Here is an 18,349-nt window from a genome sequence, read left to right on the forward strand (position 1 = left end):
TTTTAACAGTGAAATGTAAAAAGCATTTATTTCCGACCATAGATGAGTTTCTCACCTAAATGGCTCCAAGTGAGGGGCCAGGTTAGGATCTTCCAGCTACTCTCAGGCAAAAGAAGATGACTGCAACATTGCTACTATTCTTATCAGTACCCCCAGCCCAGGGATCTGAGTACTGTTATGGCAATAGTTGCTATATTATCTTGTGATGGCAAGGGTATTATGATACATTTAATGAGTACTTTTCATACCAGTATCCTAAGGTACAAAATTATACATGTACTGTGGATGAATATGAAGTGAAAGACTATGGAGTTTATGGTCACAGAATCAAAGAATGGGTTGGAAGGGACCTTTAAGATCACCTCCTTCCAACCCCCTGCTGTAGGCAGGGACACCTCCCTCTAAGCCCAGGTTGCTCAGCCCCATCCAGCCTGGCCCTGAATGACGGCAGGGAAGGGGCATCCACAGCCTCAATGGGCAACCTGTGCCAGTGTCTCACCAGCCTCGCAGTAAGGAATTTCTCCCTGATATCACATCTAAATCAGCTTTAAACTGGAAGAGGGCAATTTCTGCTCATCCTGTCACTACAGGCCCCCATAACAATGTCATCCTAAGGAAGTACATTGAAGTCAATTGTATTTTCAGTCCAGATGCAAGCTCTAATCTGCAGTACATGCATAATGCCATATAATATACTTTCATATCTACACTCCCACTTGTTTCACCCAAGCAGACCTATGGAGGGCCTGATGCAACATCTCTATGGCCAGATCCAGCCTGGATCAGATGTGCGAGACATATCTTTATTTCTTATTTTTTTTAGGCTTTGGAAAGTTCTTTTTCCTAATAGTTCTTCCTGAAGCTTAATAATCAATTGAAACTACTCTGGATACAACTCCAATGGTACATACTGAGACTGGTCAAAATGCAGGTAGAGGTTGTCTACTTCATAATTTTTAATAGTGAATTTGCAAGGTATATCTCTATATATTTAATACTGAAGCAACTTAACCACATACATAGGTATTTTGTCTTAATGCATAATTATTTATTGTTATTTGTTGTCTTGACAGGCATCAGACCAGAAAAGAATTAGAGAAAAAACAGTAAGCAACACTGGGGAAAAAAACAACAACCCACCTCTCCCTCTGGCATCATTGCAAGTATCAGCTTCATGTCTGAAAACCTCAAGAAAAAAGTGACTGATGAACAGATGAGCTGTCCCAAACATCATATGGATGACAGAAAGCCACTCAGCTAAGGAACAGACTGTCTTACATCTGTGTTGAGTAATCAAACACTATAAAAATCAACAAAGGCAAAACTGAAGGGAAAAAGAACATATCCTGAGAGGTCTGTAAAGGGGTTTTGTCGCATACTGCAACTCCTGTTGTGGCAGCATAGAACAGATCTCATAAAAATCATCAGGTAGCAATAAAATGATCTCAAAAGACCTGCTGGTGAGCCAAGACTGCAAAAACAAACAGGTTCAAGAAAAAAGAAGTTACAAATTTCTACCACTCATTAATTTGGGCACTCAAACTACCTGAAATGGATCAGAAAAATAAATCGCAAACAACTTGCCAATACAAACACACGCACAGTTTAAAATGTTATTCACACTCCCACATGAAGTAAGAGGCTTTCTGGAAGGACACTCGAATTGTATCATTAATACAGATCTCACGTGTTCAGATCCTGGACAGTTTTGTAGTATTTTAAACAATCTTTACACAAGCAAAATATGCATTTATTTCAGAATATGGATAACTGCCATGCAGCTTTTACTTAAAAGAAAATTACGGACTAGAAGCATTCCATCTGCATGCGATCAGTACAGCAAGATGTAGAAGCTCTAGGATACTCGAAGCCTGCCCTACACAAAATTACTGTATGAGAGACTGTGAAAGTTAAGAAATAGAGGAGAGCTATTTTCCAGAGGAGCACCAAAGGATGGTAAGGTGTGCAGATGGAAATGATGGGTTTTGCAGGCTTTGTGATTACGATTCTGAAGTGCAAAGAGAAGAATAGATTTACTGCCACTTACAGAAGGTATTTGCACAGACAGTGAACAGCTCTGCAGTGGCAGTTCTCTAGCATTCTCAGTATTGGAAATATAATGTCCACATAGTCACATATGACAACCGAAGGGGCTGGTTTGTGTTTAATATCACTGGTTTATTTGCTGAAAGAAGTATCTACGGTTCCAATTTCAAGTGTTGAGGTAGTAAATGTATTTCAAATAAAGATTCCTCAATCTGTGTCTACTAAATTATGCAGCATCAAGAACTGTAAATCACTTTCTCATTGCTGTAATAAAATATCTTACGGCTAAGGGAAGCAAACAGATCTTCACATGAGAAAGATATATAGATAGTTTTTTCAACCTTGACCTTTGTTGAAAAAATCCTACATGATTTTATGTTCAGCTAACTGGGAAAAAGCATGTGAGGCAAAGAATTAGCTTGGATTTAGTAGGTTTAGGGACAGGACTATCAATTGAGCAGAACTTCAATTACAGACTAATTTAATGTATACCCAAGTACATTACTGCAATTCAATAAACATCTCTTCAGAATTAAACAATTCCAATTTGCTTTCATTTCAGTCTGTATATATGTGTTGCGAATTTGCTATTACCCACGCTAAAATTAGCCAGACTACAAGTACTCATCCATGCAATCCCAGTGTTTCACAGTGCTGCATCAAGCTAACCTCAAATGAACCACTTAACTTTGCCTGCTTACTAATACAGCAGCACAGAGCAGAGGAGTGTGCCTTCCCATAACAATATTCCTCTCCTCAAGTTTCTCTGCCTAGGTGTCTGCCTGGGTAATTCAGCAGTGAGTCTACCAATGTCCATCATGTTGGATGTCCAGCCATTCACATTTACAACTCACTCTTCTATTTTTCTCCTCCTCATACTGTTAAACATGAAAGTGTCAGGCACATGCCCAACTCTGCATACTCTAATATTGGTTGCTCTGGAAGACTGCCTTCCCTCTACTTAACAATTTTACAGTACCAATATGCTGCTTTTGGCAACTCGATTTCATTTTAATCATAAGTTAACTCCTCTAACAAGTGAGATAGTAGATAATTTGGTGGGAATTAAAAGCATTTCGCACCTAATCTGAACATTCTCTTCATGATCAGTGTAGCCTGAATATCTACAACATTGGATATTTAAAACATTGTGAAGGTGCTAGTGCTAAGTGACAGAAAAAGTTGCTGAAAAAGTACTACAGTAGAACAAAGTGATCTCATTTCTCCAACAGTCCTCTATCTCCATAACGTACAAAAGTTTTGATCAATAAAACTATATTCTCTGAGAAGATTCCTTCCACCCACATCAGTATTGCCTTCAATAGACACTAAAGCAGTCTAAGGGGAGACTGTCACCTTCTGGTTTGTTCTCCTAAGACACAGTGAGCATCCTTGTGGTGCAGCTTGGGTAACATTAATAAAGCAGCGCAGTAAATAGCATTTCATTCCGTGCATCATGGATGTTCTTAAGCAAATACCACCTTGCACGTGTCAGGCACAGCATCACCTCCTGAATCACAGTTAATAAGAGAGCTGAAACCTCCAGCTTCCATTAAGAGCTACTGATATCTGTACTGTGTGCTTCAGGACATCAACAGAATCATTCCAGATCACCTGCACCCAACAGTCTTGAACAGACTCTTCTGACATGCAACACTACCATAGGATTATTTGTGTCTGATGAAATGTAAAGCAAGCCAGATGAAGCTGACTGACAGATAAACTATTCTGCTGACTGCATTAAAATTATCCACAGCTACCATACATTACTTCAAGAGCTCATGAAGAAGTCTGTATTCAGATAAAGCTTTGATTCAAATACTTGTTTTAAGAAAATGATTGAAATTCATGTCACTTTTACCCATTTTTCCTACTTGAATCTAATAGGATTGAAAGAAAGAAAGGCCCAATAGGACGTCAAATTTTACACACAGTTGACACAGGAGGAAACGCTCAACTAACACCAAGTTGCTGTATTAATACAACTTACCTTTCACTATTAGTTCTGCATAATTTGAAACTCCAGATCCTCCATCTGAGCGAATGACACACCGGTATTTGCTGATGCTGCGCTGCGAAGTGTCAGCAACGCTGACGGTAGCAGAGAAACGCCTGTGGTTGACGACTCGAGTAACCATTAATGCTGTGTCCCTCCCATTCCACTGCTGTGGAGACAGATGAAAACAACTCACATCACAAAGGCACACAAATTATTCACTCTTCGTTACTCTTAAAACTGCTCAGACCTTCACTAGGTTAGATTTTGTACGAGTACAATTCATTCAGGAAAAGACAGCTGGTAACGTCCCTGAAAACTTTACAGGCTTTCTGGGTTTTATGAAGTAGTGGGCTTAAATGTTCTTATATATTTAAGTTTTTTGTACCTACTTAAATTCTGACATATTTTTGTGCGTTTGATGTGTTATGTATACTGAAAAGCCTGGAGAGTGACAGCTAAGACTATTTGTACTGGGTATATCCAGAAGCTTATCCAGGACATGAAAATACTACAAATGAATGCATTTTGTACTCCTGTGAAAATACTATAAGTGAACAGATTTTATAAACCTGTCATTTTCAGGCATAAAACTTTGTTTCCAGAACAATTTAAATACATTGCTTGGATGAACAGCAATGTTTATATGTCCAGCAATCCTCAATAAATCTTTCTCCACCAATGCCATGCAGCATTTTCCCAACTGGAAAAGTGACAGATGATGAATTAACTGGAAATCAGCATAAACACCTGAACTTGCTCAGTTGGTCTATTTTATTAGAAACCTCAATGGAAAACACAGAGTCATTGTGCCAGTTTCCAGTAATCAATTTTGGGAAGTATTTCCAAGGCTGTTTTCATTAAATCCTCCAGTTTAAAAGAATGGAAACCAGGATCCCCCTACCAATGATGATTTCCTCCCAAATCCCTTCTTCTCTTTGGAAAAAAGGTTCACAGTGCTTCAGATCAGAAGTTTTTCCACACACATATAATCTTTCCGTGGAAAGATTTCACAGAAATAATTCAAAAAAAGATATAGAATAAGCCAAAATATGTTTCTGTTAATGCTAAAAGTACAACATAGGCCAATAATTTTCAGGCTAAAAGGTATATTTTAAGATAACAGCTTTAATAATGTACAGTTAGAATGACTGTTATTTTTACAGAACGCCAACCACATTTCTCACCAACACAATCTTTTTCCCGGTATTAATTTTTGTTTACACCATTAGTAAACTGATTCTTGCCTGAGTATTTAGACTAGTGCAAGGTGGAATGATACAAAGATGGTAACAGATATTCAGAAGGTTATTTATGAGGAAAAACTCACTAATATGGATGCCTTCGCTGGGAAATGCTGAAGCAACCTCCACCAGGGAGCAATCTCCAAGAGATACTGCCTCAGTGGTGGTCAGCCCTTAAATGAGGTCTAGAGGAGGTGGAGTCAAGCTCCACCCCTTCTGGGACCACAGCTAAATTAGTCTCACCTGTGCTCCCACAGCTGACCTAACATTTGCCTCAGCTGATTAATCAGAGGTTCAGGCTGTGATTACCAATTTCAAACAATTTTCAACTCAACTATCTTCAAAGTCTCCAGAAGAACTCTAGTATAGAATATGGCAATGCTGGAACTCCACAGAGCCAAGTACTCCAAAGGGCACAAGTAATAACTTTGTCCTTCACTGGCAAACAGCACTCCACCCTTCCAGTTTGCTAAAAGCTCCATTTCTAACTCCAGAACTGAAAATCACTTAAGTTTGTCACTACGTGAATAGCACAACACAGTTTTTGAAGTCCAACCAGTAGAATGAAAATAGACACAAAGAGAAGGAACTCTTTGGTCATTTAGTGAGCAACCAGAGGAACATTCTGCTATCAATATAGAGCCAATGCAGAGCAAAAGCCAACGGAAACTGGGAGGAAGAAACAAAATGAGTACAAACTGGCTTTGTCCTTTTATAACATACCTTAAGGAATGTTTTCATCTCAACATACTTCCCTCAGCCTTTGTCAACAATATTTTTGGAGGGCAAAAGGAAAGAAGACCAAAAATTAAGCAGAAGGGAGGGATTATTGCACCTGTTCTGCCTTTTCTTTTTTATGAAGGAGTGCTTACAGGTCTGAAGATGTATGTTTAGAACTAACATTTTGCTGGCCACTTTTTCCATCTTCTGAAGCACAGTTCTGCATTTTATCATCTTGAATTCTGATCTGGAAACAACTCAAGGCAGTTCTCAAAGGATTTTGATGATAAACATTTGCCCCACCACCCTGCTGTCCTCTGTCTATTTATTTTACTTGAAAAAATTGCATCACTTTACCTGAAGCCAGAGTTTGTCATGCTGGGACCACTTCCCCCCGGCAATGCACTGGAATGTCGCATTCTGTCCCACATTAACCTCCACATTCTGAAGCCGTAAGAAATGAGGTGCTTTTCCTAACAAGAAATGCAAAGAATAGGAAGGGTAGAGCAAGGCAGCGATTGTGTTACACCAACACAGATATCAGAACAAAGCAAGTCATCCTAATCCTGACAAAGAGATTTAGCAAAATAAAGCTGTCCCTCAGTACTGAGCTACTTGGTGCAGAGCAAGGGGATCTTACAGATCTTTCATGGTCACCAAAACAATTTGTTACTGCCTTCTATTAAGAGTAACTGAGAACATTTTTTCTCTTTAGGAAACTGTGGCTCTACCAAGGGCAAAATGAAATGAAATTGAGGTTGTCAAGTGTGGCTGGCCAAAACAAATTTGTATAAAGAATTTTCTCCTTTCAATTGTATTGACTATCAAATACATCCTGTAACTGTGGAGTAACAATGCCGCTGATATAAAATCACTGATATTAAATGAAACATTGATATTACTGATAAGTGTTGGATTGCTGCACTGGTTAATAACGCCAATATCTGCTTTTTGATGACAATAAATTCAGTATTCGTTCAACACTAAACCACCAACATCCAAATGCTGATATCACCAACATATTTTGTGACAGCAGAAAAAGATCATCTGATTAGCTTTGTGCTTGCTGGGCTTCAGAAGGAAGTTTGTGCACCAACCAAATACTCTCAGAGTAGGACACACAACAGCCTTCTAATACAGTAAGGGTCAGCATTTTTCAACTTCATCTTTACCTTTTGGATATAAGTAGCCAAGGAATTACATATTTTCAGAGCACAAACTAACCTACATTTTTCTATTGGAATTAAATAGGTTCAGAAGATGTAGGCATGTGTGTGCAGGAAGCCTGGCAAATAGATGGTTGTCTACTACAGGCACATGAACAGAAAACCCTTGCCCGCATGCTACGTCAGAGGTTTTTATCTAATTCCTGTGCCACATTCTCCATATGCCCAGTTTGCTGACAACTCAAGCAAAGTGCAGGGATTCTGTACTATCGTGCTTTCTAGGGGTCAGAGCAGCGTGTCAAAGCCAACTGGTAAACCACCTCTGGGTGACAGGCAGCAAAGCAAGTACTATGTGCTGCTTGCAGGCTATTTAGGAGTGACTTCTGCCTATGTTCAGGTATGAGTGAGCTCCAAATCAGGCACATATAGCCACACCAGCCTCAAAACTAAAACATAACACCAATAATTTCAAGTGCCATTCAGGCTCAATCAGAAGCTTCCTCATTCCTGTGCTTTGAGTTTTAACAATTGTAAAATGAACCCGAGGGGCAAAGTAAGTCTGTACAGTGTCACTACTGAACAGCAAAGACAACACTGGGAATCAGACAGAAGTATTTGCAAAGACTGCAGAGAACTCATAGCTTGTAGGGACCTGCACACACTGCAGGTTGCCAACTGATTTCAAATGCACTGGATATAGTCTGAGTAATTCCAGCTTTGGGTCACCAAGATTGCATTTAATTTTCCAGAGGAACCTGCATGTACTTGGAGATGGAGTTTTAAACATCAGTTTTAATAATTCACCAAGCAGGATTTGGGGTTGCTATATATTTTTTAATCCCATAACCTTCTTGTCTTTGCCTCACAGTTGGTTCTGTGGCCTCTTTCCCAGTAAAGGGATCAGTCACCACCAAACATGCTTTGGAATGCATACACATCATTTGGGGGATTTGTTTGGAGGCTGCCAGTTATCAGCAACATCTGGTCAACACAGATTGTAAGTATTTCTTAATGAAGTAAATACACCCAAAGGCCCGAGGAACAAGCACATGGTAAATACAAATATAATTCAGTTAAACTGCAATTAACCATACTGCAGTTATCAGAAATGTCCTGTTAAACTTGAGCAGAGCCATGTACCTCACATTGCGAATGGTTGCTATTCTTTGAAATAAAATGGGTGAACCTCACCCACAGAATTTTGTTTGGAAGAGCTGCTGCTCATTTACTGAAACTAAGAACCAGTGAAAGGGGCTGTTAAAGCTCCAACCTGATGGGGGTGGTGGGCTACCTTCCCAAAGGACATCAGGCCACCTGGAAATACTACAGCATCAAAGTTATAAACAAACCTAAATATAATAAGCCAAAGTATCACCCATAAATTCAATTTAATCTGCTACATAACAATTAATAATTCAAGCACTAAAAGACATTAATTTATTATGGATTACTTTTTAAAAATACTATATTTTAAAGAGATATGTCTAAACTCATCAATGAACATGAAAGCTGTTAAAAATCTGTATGCTCCATACACAGTGTAGGGATACAAAAGTCCTTGAGCCTCTCAGTAGATGCACAGAGAAACCAAAGAAGTGCGCACACAAATGTAGAGGCTTAATGTCTCTCTATGCTGGAAAAATGTAAGCTGGGCATAGTACAGCTAAGGTAGGAGAAACAGAACAAATATTTCTGAACAGTGTAATGAACCTGCATTAGTTTTCGTTGCTGTGTAAGTCTAAATGAGATTTATTTATTAAATAACTCATGCAGAATCAAAAACCTTTCTTTTGAGAGATACCTTTAGGATATGTCTTTTCTTATTTTACTACTTTATATATCGAACCAATTTGTCTTATTTCCTTAAGTTAACCACGCAGGACATTATCAGAAACATTTAGATCTTTTCCTACAGCAGAACAATTCCGAAACAACAAAACAGAGTTTTATGTTCTTGTGACTCTTCTACAATGAGAAACTTCCACAAACATCCTGGCACAAGTGACCGAATCAGAGCACCTTTGCCTTTTGCACAAATTGTCAAGTTATTTAATTGCACAAGGCTGGCTGTCTTTAGTTGTTTTGGGGGATACCAAAACAGAAGAGATTTTACAGTTGGCACTATTGGATAAGTCACAACTTAAGACTGCCAAGCCCAGTATTATAGACTGCAAAGCCTGGTATTTAACGCATTGAGACGGTTAGAAGAACAAAGAATAATCACTGCATGGATGGGCAAGAACTCTGACTTCATCCACAGCTATGTACCCTGGATGTCCTTTCAAAGAGACAGATTCAAATATCACCTGAAATACAAAGAAAAGATTTTCTTAGAAAGAACTGCACTAGTCATTTGGCCAGTCACCACATTCCACTCCTATTCCAATGTCTGATACATTCAAAGCATTTTATCATTAATAACAAAGGGGTACCTATGCAATACAGCATGAAGACACATGTCAAAGACAGAAAATCAATTTGACACAGATAACAAAAAGAGCAATATTAATTAGGATTAGTGAGAACTATGTACTGCTTCCATTTGGAAGAGCAAAGAAACCAATTACACACGTGTGCAATTACATCTGATTTGAAGTGTTCTATAAGTACAATACAAATACTGTGTGCAAAGAGTTTGGGGCAGGGCAAGGGGACTCTGGGAGACTGGTAAAATTCAAACTAATTAACTATTGCCAAATAAGCAAAATAAAATTCAGGAAAAAAACAGTATTAAATGCTATAAAGTTTACAAGGACAAAGCTAATTAATGTGTTCAGCTGGCACAGTTACTACTACTGCAGCAGCCACTGTTTTTGCAGGATAATTCGTGACTATCAAAATCATTACCGGAACACCATTAAGTTTGTTAACTACTAAAAGCCAGTCTTCAACACTGCTATTCCCACTTTAAATAAAATTTGGCATTCCTAGCCTGTCACTATTGAGCCTTTTCTTCATCTCCTCCATTGGAAGATGTAACTCAACAAAAGATTCAGCTTTTTGAATGCCGACCACCACAGCTCAAGCTACAAAAGTGGAGCAGCATGTACTTCATAATCAGGTTGCCATTAATCATTTTGCTTTGCATTTGGGCTTCCATAATTTAGTTTCTACTTATATTCCCATGATATCTTAAGATCTACTCCCTCAGTTCAAAGCATTCCAAGTGGGAGCACTCCTGAAATAAGCCCTTTAGAAAAATGCCATGATAAAAACAGGTAGAATAAAGAAATAAAGGGGAAAAAACAAAGTAAGAAAAGCTCAGGTGCTAGCAATATAAACAGAGTTCTGCAGCAGATGAAGGTGGGCAAAAAATAGGTTGTCCGAAGGATAAGAGGAGGTAGCAAATATCTGGAAGATGATCAAACCATCAATAAATGTTTCCTGTGTTCAAGAATACTTTCTAAGGACTGTATAAACAAGGAATAGAATGCATGTCCTCAGTATGGAAATGACAATTTATTTGATAAATGAAAATTCATTCATGATAAACACGGCACTTACTGCTAAGGTCACACAGCAATTACTGTGACTCCCTTCAGACTAGGATTAAACTGCGCCTTCATAGCCACCAAACTTTACTTTGCTTATCTTATAGCTGAGAAGTTACAAGCTTTGCTGAATTACTACCTCAATTTCCTGAAAGCCAAGAACTTGGAAAGAATAATTCCCCGCTTCTTTGAGGTAAAAACAAACACATAGCGGACTGACCTCTGTTAATTAGTGACACAGTTCAGTGTCTTTAATAGAGCACAAAATAACCTAAACCTTGAGTCGGTAGCAGCTGTGTCAGCTTCTAAAAAGACCATGGATTTAATCTTCACATTGCTGCCAAAATCACTGACAAGAGCAGAGGGTCTCAATTCACACTGCTTTGTTTGGACAGCTATTTTATTACCTTTTTAACTCTACTCTCAGATCTCTTTATTTCTCAGTTCAGATTTCCACACTGTTCTCACCCTTTTATACAGTTTTGCACCACTTCAGCCCTGTCAGAGTGGGCAGAGCAGAAGCACCTGGGCTGAAGAACAAGTGTTTAATACTTAACATTTTTGGAAGTTCTCAGAAATTAATATAATTCGCAAATGCAAAGTTTGGCTCTTCAACATTCTTAAATGCTCCTGAGAACTGCAAATACCAAGATTCATTTCATGTTTCCTTACCCATAAACAAACCCACATTTCACTGCTGCTATCTACCAGCAATGTCTGTGTTAGTGATGTAGCGTGGCTCATCTGTCGTGGTACGACAGACTTCTTCAGGCATGGATCAATACAGTACACAGGATCAGTACATCAAAACACCCCTTCCTGGCAGACTGTAGTGCTGTGCTCAGTGCATTCTGGGACTAAGTTAATCCTCGTGGCATGCAGTAATTCAAGAGCACACGTCTTACCTTTCTCCTAGAGCTATTATAGATTTTTCTCACTACACTACAAACGCTCGCAGACTGGGAATCCAGGCACAACTAACTCATGGGCAGAGCTGATAAACCTCTACCACCATCACATTAATACCTCAGCAGAGTGCTTCTGGATGTAGGTGACTCATACAACCCTTGTGCAGAATTGCCAGACCCAAACCACGACCCTCTGGCAATAGGCCTAGCACTGGTTTGCTGCTACTCACACCTCCAAAGCTCTGGGCACTTGTCAATACCTTGCATCCTGGGCAGTTGGCTTCAGATTTCTCAATGCACACAGCAATTACTGATGGTGTAATTGTTGGGTATTAAGAAAATAAACATTTTTCTTGACGTAGATTTCATTATTTAGGAGAAATACTTTTTTCCCCCCTGTGTTACCTTGTACTTTTGAAATACAGAATATCCATTCAGGCCTCTTCTGCACAAACTGTTCTCCGGGCGTGCAGTTTTGATTTAAAGTTGACAAATAACACTCTCACAGCATAATCTGGATTGTGAGTGTCAATGAGACGTTCCCCAGGCATCGGTACACAGAAGCTTTCATCACCATGCCACCTCTGGACTCCTTCAGCCACAAGTGTTACGATGTAACCAACAGTAATTTTGATAAAATTCCATGATTGCATTTCCCCCCCACTTTTGAGAGCTTAAAGTTTTCTTTCTTTTTTTCTTTTTTTCCTTAAACATAGAGAGTCACTAGATTGCAGAAACCAATGGACAAAATTAGGGACCAAGGACAGAGCAGACTATCAGATCCCTGACAACATTTTAAGAGCCATACTTTAGCAGAGGGAAATTAGAACTTTATCCATCATAAAGGTGAGGCTCAGGAGAGGGAGAGAAAAAGAGAGAGAACATTTGCATTTTCTGGGCAGGAACCACTCCCAGGCAGTCACTGCTGCCTTTAGGCTCTTCGTTTTTGCACAGCGGTGCAAAATTCTTCTTTGATTTAAAGGATTTTCTTCCTCGGGAAAAGCAAACCTGACCTCTAAAAAAACTTGCAAAAGATGTAATGAGGTTCAGGAAGTCTGGTATTGGTATATCTAACAGTTGGATCTCGTAGTTTGAGATCAGACTGTCTTTTCCAGGTTTTTCAAGCACTGATTACCTGGGTGAAAGATCATTTCTGTCCTCTCTGTACAGCACCTACTACGAAGCAGATTCTGGTTGATGTTAATATGAAAGTAGTATCGATCACTTTAATATGATTTCAGAGCGAGTGACAAGTTGTGCACAGCCCTTAAAACACCACTTCCAGTGCATTTGCATCTCTTTATCCCATATTCCCCTTCACCCTGTACAGTGTGCTCTTATCTATTCTGCTGAAATCCTTGGCTCCTTTTTGGAGGCAGAACATTAAAGTGTTCTACTTTAGCTCAGATTTTACAGACCTACTACCCAGTTATTTAAAAAAAAAAAAAAAAGCTTTTCTTCCTACTGTTTTCTATCCGTAGAGCATTCAATGCCTTTTCATAGTTTCTTTTACTGTAATTCCCATCTCACTCATGCTCTTTTTTCTTACACTATAATATGTATTTCTCCTTTTCCTGCAAGGTGTAGGGTGCAATTACCTCCCAGGCACTGTTTTTTTTCCCTTGAATGTAAAACGATAAAAATCAGAAGATAAGAGTTCTCATGTCTTCACTGCTTAACAAGGAGTATATGAGTCCATTGTGTGCATGGGAAGTGCCAATCCAAGTCCGTTTACATGCATATTTCATGATACATAAGTGGGTTCTAACTTTCCAATAATTTACTTCACCTGCCCAGCTTTTCCTCTGTGACCTGAGAACATATGTAAAGAAAAAGGGTGAGAAGAATTAAGTCAAGATGTCTCTATCATCTCTTGCTATAAAACTGTCATATGAAAACTCTATCTGATGCAAAAAAAAAAAAAATGCGGGGAAAAAAAGCTGTATTTAATTTTCAGAAGACTTATTGCTAACAACAGCTCATAGCTCACACCCAGCCAGACACTCAATGGAAACAGACAGAGAAATACTGTGAACTCATACCTGATAAAAATGCGGCCAGAAAGTACTGATGGCAAGCTCTGCCTTCACCCATCCTTCTGTTACAACCCCTGAGACATTCCATATGGGATTGCCCTGTGGTCCTCCGTTCACTTTCACGTAGACATTCAGAGAGCCAGGACTCGAACGATCTCTGCTGGACAAGTAATAATGGAAATCGATGCAATGTGTGTCATTTTCCTTCAACGTGGGCAAAAGTAAGTGAGCTTTCTGCCCGGATGCCCGTCCAGAGCTGTTCACCATCATGAAGGAGCCTGTACACAGACAAGGGAAAAAAGAATGAATACTAAACATCTGCTGAGCTCTTTCAGTTAAAGCAGATTCCCTAGAAAAGTCAATGATTCCTTTAGAAGCCAGCAAACAAAACAGTTCCTCCTAAGAACTCAAACTAGCTATTTTATGCTAGTTGTTAGGTAACAGAAAAGAAAGGAGATCTAAAGTACAGGGTATAAATACAAATAGATTCATGGCCAGCTATAACCGCCTTAATTAGATAACTTAGAAATTATAAATACAACTTTGCTTTTATTGTTTTATAACACTGCAATAAAAGAGTCACCCTAAACAAAGTCATATTTACCTTCCAAGAAGCCACAGGGCTCTCCTACAGCGTACAGCCCCAAATACCTACTTTCCCAAAGGCACATTCAACACAAAAGAATGCTATAAAAGATCACATTCTCAGCTGGCATTTGCCTGCATGGTCTCTACCACCTTAGTGCCAATCTGTACCCGGGAACACTGTATCTTGGTGGTACAAGCTTTGGAAAGCAGCAAGGTGTTAAGAAAACCCAGTGTACAGAGCCTAGATGAATTAGGCTTGTTAGCACAAGAACAACATCTCAACTAGCAATACAGCAACAAGGACAATTACACTTCTAGGAGGGAAGGACCGGCTGAATTTTAGGAGAGAAATCTATACTAAGGCAATTTATGAGTTTGTTAACCCTGAAGCTTGCATCATATTAAGCATGGCACTGGATGTTGAACTCATGTTTTGATTCATCAAGCAGTTATTTTACAGCACATTGTGTCTCAACTCATCTCTTTACAGATGCATCAAGGTGACAAATGTTAGCAATAAGAAAAAACATTATGAGAGTTATTTGATTCAATTCTGTTTAAGGGATCTGCTTTATGTGTGTGCAGACACTCACAGAAAAAGCTGAAGAAAATACCAAGATCCGGGGGAAAAAAAAATCTATGTGTCAGCAGCTAGGCATAATAATTTTTAATCAAATGCAGCCTTCTTGACATTCAGAGTCCTGCTGCAGCTGCCAAGTCATGCTACAAATGTATTTCTCTACTGGCCTCTTGCAGTTCACAGCACACTGTGTTTGAAAAGCCTTGCCTCACTTCTAACCTATTGACTTCCCCAATTCCGTGCCACAGCAGTTTGACAGACACTCAGATGAGCCAGATAAACATTCTGATCAGTTTTGTCCAGTGGACAGCCATACATATTCTATTTTATTTTCTTTTAAGCCACCAGATACCAGCCACTTCCTCACACAAAACTGCTTTTGGTGGTTTGTTGGTTTGTTTCTGTTTATGTGATATGTGTATACATTTTGTAAAGGACTGCAAAGCACGGATGCAGAAGAAAGTGCATCTTTCACAAGAAATCACACACGCTCCTGAGACCTTGGAAAACTCGAGCACAGTGCAGGCACAGCTGGGGATGAGGCGGTACAAGCAAAAAAGCTACAGTAAGGTGCTCTCTAGCGATCCGATCTTTCATTTGGATAGGTTAAAAATCCCAATGGCCCCCAATCCAGAGATTCCAAATTCACAGTAAAGAGCTCAAGAAACAGAAAAGCTGAATCCAAGCCTTCAATTTTTTCTCTAATAATCAAAGTCTGTAAGGTGAGACTGATAAACATTCTCTGTTGATTCACTCCTGCTCTCAGTCAAACTCAAAACCCCCTTCGTCAGTTAGTTTCTCACTGAGTGCTGCAGTAATCTTCTGATCCACCCAAATAAACTAAAATAGTGGCAATCTGAGATTTGGGCTCAGACTGTATCACCTGGGATAATTTATGACCAGGAAGCACAGTTTCCAACAGGTAAGATACAGGGGTGATGCTACAGCCAAAGCAAACATTCAGTAAAGAAGAGGTCATTCATTTCTGTTCCATCTTTGATCAGATCTTAGCACACATCATTTCACTTCTGGGTGTCTTCCTCATCCTTTCCCTATTTGGAAATCCTTATCTATTTGGATAGTAGATGGATCCCTGCCCTAAAGATCTACTCTGAAGCTATACAGTGCCCAGCACAACAGGGTCCTGAACTGTACTACATCAGGCAGGCGTTTCAATGATAGAAAGACTTAAGGAGGATTTCACTTTTACAGATTCACGTATGAAAATAAGGAGCATTCCTCTGGGAGAAAAACATCAGCTTTTAGTAAAAGTTCAAAGCAATAATTACAATTTTAGTTTTTGACACCCACCAAAAATGAATCATACCCTATTTGCAGAACGACAATGGCCTTTTGTACAATAACTCTGGAGTATAGAGCCTGTACATAGAGACTGACACAACGTGAGTGAGTGAAATATCCATCAAGCAAAAAAACACTTAATAAAATAATCAGCCTTCGTTATGGGAAGAATAGCCTTACCAAAAAAAAAAAAAAAAAAAAAAAAAAAATCATTGCCATTTGCATGTTATTCACAGCCTTGGTTCTCATTTCTGGATGCCTTAGAAACAAAAACCCACACCCCATAGCATGCCTAGAAATACAAGAGAAAAGGCTCTAAGATCATAACTGTCTCCAGTAAAGTCCTGAGGGGAGAGACTGTTTTACATGATTGTGAAAAAGATAAAAAAAAATTCCACTACTGGTGCTGCTCCCATCTTTAACTGTGCCATCTGGTGTCTCTACCTGCTCTTACTTCCACAGAGACCTCAAATAGCAGCTGCCTCAGGAAGGTCTTTTCCTGCCAGGTCAAGTTGGTGCTCAACACCCCAAGCCTGCCCTTAGGAGGGGATATTATTAAACTTCACCCATGCCATGACTGACAGTGGGTACAAGAACGTTGCTATCTCACAAAATCTCACTGCTGTGAATAATTTATACCCTCTACCACAAATTACCCTCCAAACAAACCTAGCTGTATGTGATTCTCATTTCCCTTCTTGCACTGTGAACCTGAATGCATAACCCATCCCCTACCCTCAAGGACCTTCCAAAGGTTGCTCTGTGTGCTCCTGGACCAGCAGCTGGGATGCACTGACTACCTGTCCATGCCACTAAAGCTTTTCTGGGCAGGACGCATTGCTTACCAGTAGCTCTGAGATCAGCAATAAGTAAACAAACAAACAGAGTTCAGAACAGCCTTTTAAGGACAAGCGTGTTTTGCCTTATTAGCTGTAATAAAAACTGACACATTGCGATTCAGAGCCTGACAGACTTCTTTAACATGAGCGCAGAATTGAAGCTGATGGGACTTCTTTTGAATTTATAGGCCTGTATGTGCAAATAAAAGAGGTACAAGCGGGTCTGGCACCAACAAGCCATTTGTCACATTTCTCACTCATATAAAGAACTAGGGAATGCATTAACGTGTCACAAACAGAAATTATTGATCAATGAATGACTGAAAACCTATTTAAATTTCTCCAGGCATGAATGTGTATAAAACAAAAGATTCCTTGAAGAAACTCTGATTTGGACTGACTTTGAACAGTAATGAGAGCAGAAAAAAACACTGAGTGCTGTTTTTGTTTACCTCCATCTGGAAAGTTCAAATGTCATCAAATAGACACTGAAATGGGAAAGTTTGAAGAGAAGAAATGATCTCTGCTGTGTGAAAGTTGTTGGGTTGTTCTGTTTCTATTGGACACAGAAGTAAATGCTCATTAAAGGAGCTGAATATGAGGTCAATTAAATTTAGTGCTCTTGAACCAACAGGTTACATCAGTTAATATCTTGCTGGCTTTGCCACCTTCCTGAATAACTAAAACCAAATGTGCTGCGTTCAGATCAGTCAAAAGCATGGAGAAAAGAAAGATGGTAAATAAATTCATTTTTAAAAATCCATTCAAATGACAGTGAACATAAAAAGGCACTCTCTTATAGTTATTAAACATACCACCGAAAATTGGGGAATTAAACCATGAAGAGCTCTCTAGCTGGCCATAAATTTCAATTTTTCCCCTGCTTGGTGCATAATGATGCCTTGATAAGCTTCCTATTATTGATGCATCTGCAACATATACCCTCTTTTTGAGCTGAAATGCTGCTCTGTAGCAGATGGTGGCTATTGTGTTTACACATCAGCACTTTATGATTGCATTTTCTCACGTCTGCAGTAAAAAAGAAAGCCGTAATTGAGTTTTTAATGGCTTTGCACATTGTTCATTAAGATTACATGAGTGTGTTCTGACAAATGACAGCTGAAGAAATGAGCCACTGAGAACCCCTCATGATCACCAGACAGACCTCAGCTGATGCTCTTTCACTGCTGCCTTTGAAGAACTGCGCTGTTTAAAAGTAAAATTACAGCAACCATTAAAGACTGAATGTAAACTTGAAAAGAAAACTGTCAAAATGCTCAACTGCAAAAACAGCCTTCGGAAACCCTGAGAACCCAAATCAGAAAGTACAGAACTTTCTTTGAAACAGCAAACTCTTTCTCCCAGTACATCAATCTGCTTTTCCAGCAGCTCCATCACAGCACAGGCACTTTTTTTTTTCAGACACAGTGCTT

The 18,349-nt window shown here is 39.3% G+C and overlaps 1 protein-coding gene across 6 annotated transcripts in view; it reads right to left on the reverse strand.

The window, feature by feature from the left end:
* LOC146758237 (receptor-type tyrosine-protein phosphatase T-like) overlaps positions 1-18,349 on the reverse strand; it is a 264,795-nt gene that overhangs the window by 84,958 nt on the left and 161,488 nt on the right. For all 6 annotated transcript variants that reach the window (XM_085517409.1, XM_085517410.1, XM_085517407.1 and 3 more), the window contains 4 exons: positions 13,614-13,885; positions 9,397-9,478; positions 6,364-6,479; positions 4,037-4,211 (listed from right to left, as the gene is read on the reverse strand). In XM_085517409.1, coding sequence (XP_085373535.1) covers positions 4,037-4,211; positions 6,364-6,479; positions 9,397-9,478; positions 13,614-13,885 — 645 coding nt within the window. The remainder of the gene's footprint in view (positions 1-4,036; positions 4,212-6,363; positions 6,480-9,396; positions 9,479-13,613; positions 13,886-18,349) is intronic.

Source organism: Coturnix japonica, chromosome 16, assembly GCF_054131305.1.
Source record: "Coturnix japonica strain WE chromosome 16, WE-NBRP24, whole genome shotgun sequence".
NCBI classification, from domain to species: domain Eukaryota; kingdom Metazoa; phylum Chordata; class Aves; order Galliformes; family Phasianidae; genus Coturnix; species Coturnix japonica.